This window comes from Dicentrarchus labrax, unplaced genomic scaffold, assembly GCF_905237075.1.
Source record: "Dicentrarchus labrax unplaced genomic scaffold, dlabrax2021, whole genome shotgun sequence".
Classification (NCBI taxonomy): Eukaryota; Metazoa; Chordata; class Actinopteri; family Moronidae; genus Dicentrarchus; species Dicentrarchus labrax.
Window position 1 is genome coordinate 25,363,239 of NW_026136719.1, and position 13,769 is coordinate 25,377,007.

Below are 13,769 nucleotides of genomic sequence, written 5' to 3' on the forward strand. Positions count from 1 at the left end.
GGTACAATTACTAATTTCCTAAACCTAGGGGGCTAGGTTATTAAATAACTGTTTTTACTCTGTGCACTCAACCTGGTAACGGGACTAAAATGATGAAATAAAACTAAATATCTGTACACCATTCAACTATATAAAAACTATAAATTACTATCAAAGAAACATTAATAACAAACTGAATGGCAGCAATATGTCTAGTCTAATCCAAAGAAGAAGAACAAGAACAAGAACAAGAAGGGAATGATTGGTCCCCCCACACCACTTGGAAACAGGGGCAGAGTGAGACCCCTTACTGTCTCTGTGCTAGAGACAAGCTACTTCTGGTCTCACAGCAGTCCACCATCAGCTTCAGTCTGTTTCTGTACTTTTAGCTGGCGGTCTGTAAACAGCACCATGCTATCTGAAACACACTCCGCATCCACTTTGGCGATGACAGGATGTGCCACGGTTTCCATCCCAGCGGACGATGTGGTATGGAGACTCAGGGTGCTAACAAGCAGGAATAAGTTCAGTAGTTGTCTGTGTATATAGGCAGCTCGGGGTTAAAAAATAAGCGACTGTCTATTCATAAGAAGAGTGTTAACAGCCTGTTGCGTGCTATGTGGGCACACTGGCGCTGACGGCGTTTTCCAATACTCTATAGTATCGACACAATTTGGTCGGTGTCATAAAAGTATCAAAGTTTGATACCCAGCCCTATAGACATAGACATAAACCAGCTGTAGTCTTCTGGCTACATTTCAGAGCCCATGACGACTGTACAGTACATTATGCTTTTTTCCTTGTATTGCACTTCCATCCATTCAAAGCAGCCGTAGTGAGTTTGCTATCTTACTTGTGAGGTCAGTACCCTCTATATCAAGGTATTGATAAATATGACAAAACTGTACAAAACAAGTGCAAAAAGAAAAATGTCCCAGAGCAACAAACATTGTTTGAAGTAATGAAGAAATGTGAGCTAGACAGCAGAGCTAATGACAATTTATTATGATGCATAACCGACTCTTTTCCCTACCTATTTTCTTGCTTTGGTGGCAATATGCAGGTTGATGCTTACTTAAAAAAAAAATATATATATATATGTGTGTGTATATATACACACACACACTGTATGAAAAACATATTCGTTTCTTCAAGGCCATCTGAAAGGTCTACCAAAAAAACACATTTTGGTTTTATGCAGAAATTAGAGATGTGGTCAATAGTGAAAAGCTTGTTTTAAATTTCAGAAAACATATTTAGCTGTCCAAATATACACTAAACATGCAGTACCACGTATTTCTTATGCAGGTCATAGTTGCAATGACTTACCAGGAGATAAGGTCTGCCTATAAGGTTTCTTTGTCATTGTCCATATACTAAAACTACTCAGTATACTTTCTAAAACAGGAACATATACAACTTGGGTGTCAAAACAAAGAAAATCCGGTTAAACAAAATGAAATGCCGGTACAGTACAAATACAATATCTGTCGACTGCATTAATTTTTCTGTTATATCAAACACAATTTCATGGTTGACATGGTGGAAGAGGATTAACACCCAATTCATATACCTTTAAAGGAAACACAGACTGCTAATGCTGTAGCTTCTAATCCTCCCAGCACTCCGGGCATGCATGTGTTCAGTCTGCTAGTTTGACTCAGAGTGTGCTGGCTGGCCTGGATAGCTGATGACTTAAGTAGTGACTGAGGGAGTGCAAAGGCTACAGGGAAATCAAGAGTTGTTGTACCCAGCAGCCAAGAGAGGAACTTGACAGTGTCAAAGGATTATGTACTGTGGGGCTAACAATACTAATGGCACTTCTTTTGCATTATGATAATTGCCAAGACAAAATTGCCACCTAATTTCTCCCTGTTTCTAATTATTGGGCTCTTCAATGCAAGCAGGCAGTGGGAGCAGAGCATTGGCAGGCAATTAAACTCCTGCAATTATGGCTCTATTGTAAAGCTCAGCTTTACCAAGGATTTGTAGGGCAGAGAGTGATTGCTCTCCGATGCAATTAAATACAGGATAAATCTGGTGTGGACCTGTGAACAGATCTTTTAAAGTTCACTGCTGTGTTTTCTAACAACCAGTCACCAGCCAGGAAACCTGAACCAAGTCTCGAAAGGAGGTCACTTGCCAAAAGAACCACACCTACTGAGCCACAGTCACACGTGTGTTACAACACCCCCACTGGATACACATGCTTGCAACCAAAACCACTCTCACCGTGGATTCAAAAAACAAAAAACAAAAAAACTCAACCATTTGCATAGAGAGCATTTCCAGGGAAGCATGCTGGGTAGGATTAGTGCTCCTCTTCCTCTAGCGTGTCGGAGTGAGCAGTGACCCGATGCAAATGTGTGTGCTAGGAAGTTTAGAGCTATGAACAGTGGGATACAGAGGAGCGTGGCCATCTGGAAACTCAGTGACAGGAAGGTGTTTATGAGAAACTGGGGGGAACAAAGAGCCACAACCTACTTTGTCTCATTTTGTTGTACAGAAGCCACTGATCCAGTGCACTGTTGCTAAAAGGCTGGTCTGGGACCCAAAGGAGGAAGATATAAATTGGTCAATAAATTGAATTGAGGAAAAGTAATATCCAAAGCTGCAAGTATATGATCTCAAAGCTGAAAGGGAAGAGTCGAAAATGAGTATAGATAGTGGAGGTGAATAGTCAGAGACACAGTATTTTTTTTTCACAGTAGTTTTGCCAGATTAGGCTACAGAAAATCGGTTCTGGGATATGATAAAATATAATACAGCAGAATAAATATTGTAAGTTCAAACCCTGTTCTAGAGGAGCAACATAAATTACCTGATGTTAGCTTTTAGCTCCACATAGTCTTTTGCATTAAGATTGATTTATTACTGTAAAGAAAATCCATCTACATTATTTTTTAATATATAATCTGCAATAGAGGGCTTTGGGCATGTGCACCTCTATACAGACTTCTAGTTGGTCAGTGATCTACTGATTGGTCAGTACTTGCACTTCGCTCATTATCTGTAACAATTAGCCACACAACATAAAAACCCTGTAGGATACAGTATCGTATATCCAAATAAATGCTAATCTTACCCTGTGTCTGATAGATTTTTAAACAAACAACTGTTAACACATTCGCCATATCAACTTACTAATGTGATTATATGTCAATATCACGTTTTGTTGAGTTGCCCCCAAGTGGCCAAAAAAATATATTGAGACTCCACTCCTAGTTGACAATGTAAGAACGATAAAGTGTGATTTAATAATACAGGCCCCAGAGTTTCATTTGAAAGGACACAGATTTACCACTGGTGGCGGGAAACTCACCTTGAGCAGCAGTATGTCAAAAATGCGACAAAAGAAGAGCAACTGGTGTAGGTGTTTACAGCAAACTGTGGAGAGGATTCATTGTGTCACATTGTTTTAATAAAGAAAATCATCAATCAGCCAGGATACCCATGCCAAGCCTGCCATGAGCACCTGCGATCAGATCTCATTTTGTGTGCACACTGGGAATGGTTTTTCATGTACGGGACAGACTGGTAAAAGGCACTGTTTAACTTTATGACATGTAGGAGGTGTGCTGGTTCGCACAATCCGCAGTAAAAGCCTGTCGCCTGCAGCTCTTCATCTAGCAGTTTACTGTAGCGGTTTCCTCTGGTACCATTTTTTAAAAATCTCATTCATTGACAAAAAGTCAAAAAATGTCCATGTATTGTTGTGTAAACAGCACTGCAAGTGAACAACAGCAACGCTAACAAAGAGCCTCTTACCTGACAAATACATTGCATTTCCTGCTGTTGCGTCACAAGTGCCCCTGCTACTGCATAGGCAGTGCAAATACAACACAGCTGTACATAAATTAATAAACAGTTTTATTGGCGTGCATGCATGCATTGTTTACTCTGAATCCTTTGTGTGCGGACAATTTGAATACCATGCAGGAAAAGCTGACTCTGCCAGAAGGAATAAAAATTACTATATAAAAAGATAGTTACTAAACATTGAATGGCTGTTGCTGAATAAATTACATCTAATAAAATAAACAGAATCAAATATGGGGTTTAATGTGATGAAAAAATTGAGGATGAAGGATGTTTCTTGCATGTTTACAATAGTACAAAACCTTAAATTCAGAGGTTCTGAAAGAAATACTGTAAATACAGACCAGATGTGAAGGATTACACATCACAGGCATGTTCCAAGACAGTCGACAGACAAAGATTGAAGCCATAGCTACCCGGAAGGTCTGAAAAATATATTCAACAATCTAAAAGTGATTTTTAGTAAATTGGCTAATACATGGAAAATCACTATTATGGTATTTGTACCAGGTTTTAAAAAATGCACTCACTGTGGGGCAACAACATACTGACTTAGAGCATCAACATCAGCTCTGCCAATCTGTTGTCACTGATGTTTGATGTTTACTTTTCAGATTGAGTATCTTCTCATCAAACGTCTGTTGATTTGTCTCTGAATATACAATAAGTAGCATTACATTCCCAAATTGAAAGCTACAGAGTTAGTGAGTACTTGCTCTGAGGCATTCATTTACTTTTTGCATTTGTTTCAGCACGGCAAATTAATTCTTGATATAATTGATCAAATTTTTTCTATCAAGTCCATTAACTTCTAGCCCAAGGCCATAGAAACAGAAGCATCAAACACAAATGTGATTATCAACTACAGCTGCCAATTTAAATTAGAGACAGTGCCGTTAATCAAATTGTGTGTGCAACAATACACCTAAAAGCATAGATCAATAGGGATGAGCTCCGCCCAATTCAATTTAAAGTTGAACCAAAAAATGCCAACCTATTGCATCATGGTGGTTCTTCAAAAACATCAAAACATGTGTTGGGTGGTGTGATAGCTTTGTAAAGCTGTTCAGTTGATGAAGCTAAAGACATCCCTTTCAGTGACAGGCCTCATAAATCAAGAGTTGCCATGTCTGTTGTTTTTTTTGTCTACCATATGCTTTCACTTTTTCACATTCTAATGCTCAGGGTTTCCGAGTGCAGAAACTTTTTTTTTCCTTTATCACTTCTGGTAGTGTTGCATATATTCCCACCACTTCTGTCCTCTTCTACCTTTGGCTCCATCTTTTTCATGCCCTTCCCTCCACTCTCTCTCTCTCTCTCTCATGTTCCTCTTTCACAAGCATCTTCAATGAAAGTTTTTTGCCACTGTGTGAGACACATCTGCATTGCAGTGCCAAGGGGAAAGCAGTGGCTGGAGGAGAAGAGATTTGTATGAATAGCTTGAGACAGAGATGAAAAAAGAGAGAATGAGAATAAGGAAGTCTGACCTGTCATATACCAAAATAATGGATGCATGAGTGACAGAAAAACATCACTTCACACATCATTTGGTATATTATACCAGCGTTGTTTTATATTTATTTTTTTCCCTTTGATGGAAAAACATGCCCATTTAAACGTCCAAAAATCTAATACAAACACAACCATTTGCACCTCAAAGTGCTGTCACAGGGAAATCACAGGGAGGGTCATCCACCCCCACCTCCCTCCGAGCCTCTGAGCCTCCCTGTTATTAATGGCGTCATCATTTTTCCTCTGCTCACTCTATTTCCCTTCTGATAGTGGGGCCTGCTTCATCGTGTTCTGCCATGTTTCTGTAATTGCTCCAACAGCCTGCCTTATGCTGAGCATATAGTTTTTTTTGTGTATGTGTGTGCCCATCTAGTGGGCGTGTGCTTCTATAAGTGAGTGCATATGCATGTCTGTGTGTGTGTGTGTGTGTGTGTGTGTGTGTGTGTGTGTGTGTGTGTGTGTGTGTGTGTGTGTGTGTTGCTCTGTCCCCCCACCGGGGCCGGCTGTGAGTTTGTGGGGCAGAACCAAGCCACGGGCATGCTCCACACGGAGCGAAATGACAGCCTCCAGGCCACCATTGGTTGATGACCGTGAAAACACTTGCGGTTAACGTAAAGTGAGCGACCGGCTGTCACAGTGAGGCACCGCGCTTATGTGCAGCCCTGACAACAGCACAACAAGCCCCTCTACAACTAGACTGCAGTGCTGCAACAAACAACAAAGGGACAGCCCCACAATTCATAACCACTTCAGACATCTGAAGTATATAGCAAAGAGGGAGAGGAGCAAGACACAAGCACTACTATTTGTCACAGTGTTTGGGAATAAATGGTTTTTCTTTACTTGAAAACTGGTGGGCAGGAGTGAAAGCTGAGGGTGGTTGTTGAACGAAGACAGGGAAGTGAGCGTGCAGGACAGAATGCCTAGACTGTCACAGATGCCAGCCAAGGTCAGATAAAGTGAGGAGTAAGTGCTTAGAGAGCTACAGGAGCAGAGGCCAGCTCTGTGGAGGAGGTGTGAAGGAGTGAGTGACCAAGCGTGAGCGCCGCCGCCTCTACCCATCATTAAATGAAGCCACTTAAAGGAAAAAAACTGCTCGCTCAAAAAGGTCAATACACAGCACTTCTGCAAAACCCTGATGGTATTATTTAGCCATCTGAACAACAGTTTTGTCTTTGATGGAGACACAAAAAGTTGTGAATATGTGTTTTGCTTTGCTCGGAACCCTGCATTTTACTCAGAAGCTGAATTGCTTAATTTATCACATTCCCAACAGCAAACAGGTTTCTAAAGTTAAACTGAGAAGCAATACATTATGTACCAACACTATGTAGTAAGGAGGGATGATTACGGATGCTTTTATCATCAGTTTTAACCTCTCTGTGGTTAAATCAGACTTCTTTTACCCCCTGCCCTCTTGCATTGCTTTCTTGCCTCCTCTTGCTCTAACTCTGAACACACACATATGCGTGCACACACACAAACACAGTTTATTATGCAGTAACATTACCAGATCCCCTTAGGCAGCTGTGCATCTCTGTATGACTGATGAGGGTAATTTCTCCCAAACAACAGAATGATCACTTTGGTGGTGAGAGCCACAGACTCTCCCTCCTCCCCTGTCTTCTCTCTCTCCCGGTTTTCTTTTTAGCTTACAAGAAAGGCAAGAAAAAGAAAGATATTTGTTACTACGTCTCCTGCAGTGACTGGAATGGTTCCAGTAGAGATAAATAGCTCTCCCACCTCGTGCATACGAACTAAAAAATAAAAAAAAGTTAATCACTCCATGGATCCAAATCAATCCATTGATTCTTCGATGCCGATTGCCATTAAAACTCTGCTAATAAAAGACATTCAAATCCAGTTCCCACTTTCCCAGTTGGAGCTGGAAGTGCAGGGGCTTTTCCTTATTTTTTCTTTGATTACCATAGGGATCCAATATAATACACATGCCACTGTGAATTAGCCTCACACTAAGGACTGGCCTGAGCCACGGTGAGTTTATACTGTCTGTGTACTATTGTGCACCGTGGGATGTACTGAGAAGAGAGTAGTTAGGACTTATCTGCCTCTCTCTCTTGGCCTCATAGGTTCAGCCTCAGTGGGTTGTCTTTACCTATTCTCCCATCTGTCAGTCACACACAAAAACAAATCCACCTGTCGGCCGGGAGACTGGGCTGAACAGGACGATGCTACAGCTGTCTGGGCCTGACTCGGTGCAGAAGAGAGCGAGCCAGCGCCCTCCACTGGTGATGGAAAGCCCATTAAGATGCTCATTACCCCACCTGTCAGCCCCATCTCCTCACCTGCACAGATACGGCCGACTAATGAAGACAGTCACTATTAATACAGCACCTTGAACATAGAAGTCATGCCTCTATGCTTTTTGTGGTCCTTGTGTCCTTGATCACAAGGGCTCTCCAGCCTTGTAACAATATAACAATCCAAGCGTTAAGAGACAGGCATTCTTACCGCGCCACTTGATTGCCTCAACAATGAAGCTATTAATGCTGCATTATGTAAATGGTAATGGTCACAAACATCTAATAGGATAAAGGCTAAGTACAGTGCAATTTAATGCTGCTGACTTTCAGTGGCTCTTTGAAGGATGTTTTCAATTATAACAGAGCTAATTTAATTCATTGTTTCGGAGCTGAAAATGCATTTTTAAAGGTTGACTGAGTCTCTATTTCAGAACTCAGGTTTAATCAGTCATGTACATTGAACACTGGAACGTCCTCTAAAGAGATTGACAAAGTTGCCGGGGATCTGCGTTCTAGGTTTTAAAGGGACACTCTAGCCCTGCCCTTCTCTTTTTCCTCAGATGGCAGGCTTCAGTTGTGGAGGGGAGGGTGTTCATCTAAAAGATGAAAAGACCTGCGCCTTTAAGAGGGCTGTCTCCCCTTTCCCTCATGCTCTCCCTCAACCACACAGACACTCCTCCTGTGAGCATTTGTGAGGCAGCTCCTGTCCCTTATGTCTCTTTGTGGGGAACAGAATAGACTTCCCAGAGCATCACTGGAGACAAGACAGAGCTCTGGGGAGAAGACCCCAGGTGCAGACCTCCATGCAACCCTGGCCTCAACTACTGTGGATGCCTAGATGAGCACAGGGAGAGGAGACGCAGACCCACTCAAGCTGGAGTAAAACATCCAGAGTTCCAATACAGGAGGTGGAGCAGCAGGACAACCCAAGAGGTCAATTTTGAGTTGAAGCAGCATGATCAGCAGATCAAAATCAACAACGCTGGACTGGATCGCTGAGAAAAAGGTGGAGTCTTAATATGAGCTTTTAGTTTTCGTTTAGAAAAGTTTGGCTAAAGAAGAATCAACAAAGTCCTCTATATCTTTTGCAGCAATTAAGGATAAAAGTACCATATGAAATATATACAAACGAAGAAAAGAGGATAATTCAGCTTAATTTTTTTTCCTAATTATTATTATTATTATTATTATTATCCATCTCCAGAGCACTTTCCAAACAGTCATTTGTGGTATGAAATTGAGATGCTCTTTAAAGAACATCTTGAATGGTCCCGACAGTGCTCTTAATTCACCAGCCAGGCGTTTATCTTATTTCTCCAGCTCTTTCGGAGAGGGAGCATTAAAGACTTCATTGATATTGCTCTTGGGGAGCGGGTAATATTTCTTATATGAAGTCTTGAAACTTTACAGCTGTTGACTGGAGGGAGAGAAAAGTGCCACATACATAGGAAAATTATGTTGAGCTGTTTTCCATGTGGGGAAAGTGTGTGTCTGGACTGACATTGCAGTGCAGCATTCAGGACAGAAGAAATGTTCACAGGGTGTGGAGTGGTCAGCGGCCAGAATCAGTACCTTACCAGAGCCGCTGTCAGGCCCCACCCAGGACTAGAGGTGAACAGACCGATACAAATGGAGAATGGGGTAACCCCAGGGACCTGCTCTGTCTACCAAGATCAAACTTACAGCAATGTTGGCCAGCCAGTAGTGGTGAACAATGTTTCCAGCCCGCTGAAGCCAACGCCGCTACCAGTCCCTCCCCCTGCACTCAAACTAGGGCAGGAAGGGTTCAAGAAAGTCTGCCGAACTGAGGAGGTCAGCCCCTGTCCCTTTCCAGGACTGGCCTCTGGAGTGCTGGAGATGCGCGTGAAGGAGGGAAGTAAGATCCGCAACTTAATGGGATTTGCCATGGCACGGATGCAGGGAGAGAAGGGTGTAAGTGGGGGAGGTGTGAGTGGCGGGCTCAGGCAGGTGGTCTTCACTGGGTCAGGCCGTGCAGTCACAAAGACCATCACCTGTGCTGAAATCATGAAACGAAAAGTGGGCTCTCTGCACCAGCTGACCAAACTGCAGTACAAGGTGGTGAAAGAGGTGTGGGAGAATACTGAAGGGGGGACATCTGAGATGACGGTGCACAGGACTGTGCCCTCCATCAGCATCCTTCTTTCCAAAGACCCACTAGATCCCCAGGAACCAGGCTATCAGCCTCCAGAGATTCTCAGTGCATTGTGGGAGGAGAGAGAGGGTCTTGAATCTTCCTCGCAGACAGCATGCAAGAGACCTCTTGGACCTTTGCCATACAGCAGTTTCCCTCACTGTAAGAGAGTGTGTTTGGGAGAGGGAGTCTCAGTTCACCCTCCTCACTGACTGGCTGAACCGGTGTCGAACAGTGGAGAGGATTGAATCAGAGGAGTTCATTTGGCGCTGCCCTCCACTCAAGCACAATGCTGAGACAATCAGAACATTCACTCAGACAGAACAGTGCTTTCTCAGAAGAACTGAGTACCAATTCCAGCCTCCAGAGGTCAGTTTGACTGCTTGCCTCTGTACATACAGCATTTAAGGGATGTGTTTCTCGGCACGTCCAACATGGTCTCTCACATCCACAAAACTGTGACGATGTGTGCTGTCGTGTTATAAAATCTTTACCAGATTCACATCCCATTTCACACTGAGAAAGAAAAAGCCATGAAGAGCACAGGTTCCAGATTCCTGCTTGCAGTAAACTAGCTCCAGCCTGTGGACAAAATTATTTATTTGCATCATGTTACAATCATCTCTATTCCTCCATGTTCTTAAGTGTAGCCTTTAATAATACACAACGTAAGAACAAAAAATAAAAACAGCTTAAAGCCATTGATGGTATGACAAATGCAAAACATACCAATTTTATTTGTCTGATTATTAACTCTCATGAAAACAAAATTAAATAAATTGTTTTTTTCCCCAATCGAATTTTTGTTCTGTATTTCATCTTTATTACTCATACATTTGCAAAGCTCTGATTGAACAGAAAATCACAGTGTGCTGATCTTTTGATAAGAATAACTGCAGTGAAATTTGTCTGCAGAAAAAGCTGATTTAATGACAAAGCTGTTGATAAGGCACAGCTCCTAAACCAACCCAGCCTGACAGATATGCCTAGGGCAGAAATACAGGCACAGATTATCATTAAGATAACAACATAACATCACATAACACAGTGGAGAAAAGGATTAAAACTAGGCTTGACAGAGCTTCACACTACACTGTTCCTGCAAAATATGAAACCCAAGAAACATGCTATACTCCTTCCCTTTCAGCCAATAAGCCTACCCAACAACCATATCTATTGTATGGCACCTCTTCTGCTTTATTCTACCATTTCTCAAGCAAAATAATACGCTGAACAATGTGATCTAAAAAGAGACAAGTTTCCAGAGTAACACTGTGCACTTGTAGTTCACTGATATAATAAATGAAATGGCTGCCGACTTTCTGCAGTTAACATTTTTCGTGGACTGCCTCTCTGCATTTTAATACCATTTAGATAACATTTTAGTTGTAAAAAAAAAAAAAAAAAAAAAAGGTACCTCTGAATAATTGCTAAATCTTAACTGGATGCTGTAGACATCTATGGCAATTGGATCAAAATTCAACTCCATGCAGAATGCACAGTGGAAGAAAAAAAAAAACAAACAGCTGGGAGCGTATGCATAGAATTTCATGGATTAAAGATTTCTACATATATTGTACATTGTCCTAAACAAGACAAACAAAATAAACCTCCTGAGAATTATTTTATCTGAATACTTCAGAACTTTTTCCGCTTAATCAACCATGTCTTCTGGGGATAATAACTTAGACAAGGGGAACATTGTCTAAAGCTTTTACTGTTGATCTTAATGAAAATCTGCAAACGCAGATGTCGGCATCCTAAACTAAATTAATCAAAGTGACTCCTAACTGGGGAGACCATTCTGTTGCAGCTTAAAATGGAGAAAAAGGAAGAGTTCACACCTATGGCATTAGCGTTCAAATTCGCCTTTCAAAGAATACAAATCAGTTTACATATAGTGGTCAGCCAGAACTTTAACTGTCTATGGTGGACATAGTGAATAACCTCCCTCTCGATCCCATTAAATGAATCAGAGCACAGCAAAGCACCCAAGGTTGAATAAGAAATGCTGCGACTGCAATACAGCACATATGTAGCAAACTGTGTGTCCTCAAGACTGTTGGAAGGTTATCAGTTCATGGCGTTATCACAGAGTTAACAGCTTTCACCCAAGAGCCTATGGGACAGTCAGTCTGCAATGCAGGTCAAAAAGATAATACCGCTATAAGTAAATTTCAAATCGACCTGCATCTGTTATCAAGCATTAAGAATTCTGGGCCAAGTGTAAAATGCAGTGGGGGTAATTAGGGATAACAGCATAGCGTACCTGAGTGAGAGAACAGATAAAACATACTGACAAAAGCATTATCCCGAAGCTAAATCCAATGTGGCTGGCACAAAATAGCATGGTGGAGGAGTCAACAAAGTGCATTATAAGAATGTGGACAAGGTTATTCACAAGCTCAGAGTCCATTTTGCCAATAATGTTTGTTTTTAAAGATGTAGTCGAGGTGGATTTGGAGGAGATACAGGCCTAGGCCTAAAATGCACCATTTGTGTTGGGTTTACCTTGCCCCGTATACACACACACACACACACACACACACACACACACACACACACACACACACACACACACACACACACACACACACACACACACACACACACACACACAGATTACAAATGACAAAAAGTTATTAGTTAAAAGAAAAAAAGCTAAAATCTTGACCATCTTTTCCCCTGCTTAGACAATTTCAGTAGTAACTGTTAATGCAGCAGGTTTAAAGATATGTCTTTATATATATGTGTGTGTGTGTGTGTGTGTGTGTAGTAATTAAGTTATTAAATCATTAATAAAGAACAACATTATGTTAAGACTGTCCGATTATAGTAATCTTTTACGGCAGACAGAACAGTAACCTTCTGTTTACCAAAGCCAATAACTACATGCACTGAATGTGAATAAATTCATTTTGAAGTTAACATAATGAAAGTGTTGGCACTCCATTTCCCTGCCTCTGCCGCTGCAGCAGATGAGAGTGAGGTCTCTGGGATGGTGTGGGAGTTCGCTATCTCCCAGCCTCCAGATGGCTCCGTCTTCTCTTATCTAGAAGAATGGGTGCTGCCTCAATTTTTCAACTCGCCTTATCTTGGAATCCTTTAAATTGAATATTTACTGGGCCTATGTTTTCTGCCTGTGTTAGCCCTCTGAAGTCGACATTCCTCTTGCTTGTCGAGACAGGCCAAAGGTTTTTCTCACTCATACACTCTCTTTGTCTGCCTTGTCAAGTAATGGGACAGTGATTGATTATGTGATTGTCAAGAGAGAATGGAGGTTAAGCAGTTAAGCAGAGAGCAGTGGAGAAATATATAACAAATGGTCATAGAGGGAATACATTCAACAATAGAAAAACGTACATTACCCAAACATGATATCAGACAGACCTCCATTTTATGTCAGGAGTAAAATTGATTAAATTAATCACTTTCTGAGCAGTCTATTGTTTCCTGCACAGTGTACACTAGAGGTTAAGAGAACACTTAAGCAGCCATTGAAAACATCTTATTGCAATATGACTGGCTGTGGTCTATCTGCATAAACAAGCCGTGCCACAGCTACTCCCTGGTAAGTGTCTGGAAATGTCTTTTCAAAACCATTTTGTGAAATGCCTCCATGTTGGATTAATCAGCGCAGCTGAGGATGTAATTGCTGTGCTGAAGTCAAAGCTGTAAGAGCAGATAATGAACACTGACTACAGGGCTGCCAGAATCCAGGGCAAAAGAAATGAGAAGTTCAGGAACCAAAATGTCTTCACCAGTCTTTCAAAAGCCATCACAGAAAATGAAGGTACACTGTATTTACACTAAATAAAAGACAAAAAAAACATCACCTATGACTTAGTAGTTACTAACACGAAGAGCTGCATTGTGCTGTTAGAATTAGAAGCAAATTGAGGCAAACTTACATTAACTTTAAGGACTTTCTCAAGCACTTTAGATATTATTCATGCATGTTTTTATGGATTAAGTAATATTCATGCATCTGTAAATTCTGCGTATTATATTAGGTATTTGACTAATTGTCTTTCATGAGGGAT

At 41.4% G+C, this 13,769-nt stretch overlaps 1 protein-coding gene across 1 annotated transcript; it reads left to right on the top strand.

Annotated features, from left to right (window-relative positions):
• The first annotated feature begins 5,790 nt into the window (after window positions 1-5,790).
• Window positions 5,791-10,526, top strand: LOC127352123 (uncharacterized). Its single transcript, XM_051380294.1, has one exon. The coding sequence runs from the start codon at window positions 9,105-9,107 to the stop codon at window positions 9,936-9,938; it is 834 nt and encodes a 277-aa protein (XP_051236254.1). The 5' UTR covers window positions 5,791-9,104; the 3' UTR covers window positions 9,939-10,526.
• Window positions 10,527-13,769: the final 3,243 nt, after the last annotated feature.

Bases quoted from the DNA above. Each gene is read 5' to 3' on its own strand.
- LOC127352123 (XM_051380294.1), top strand. From the start codon at position 9,105: ATGTTCACAGGGTGTGGAGTGGTCAGCGGCCAGAATCAGTACCTTACC.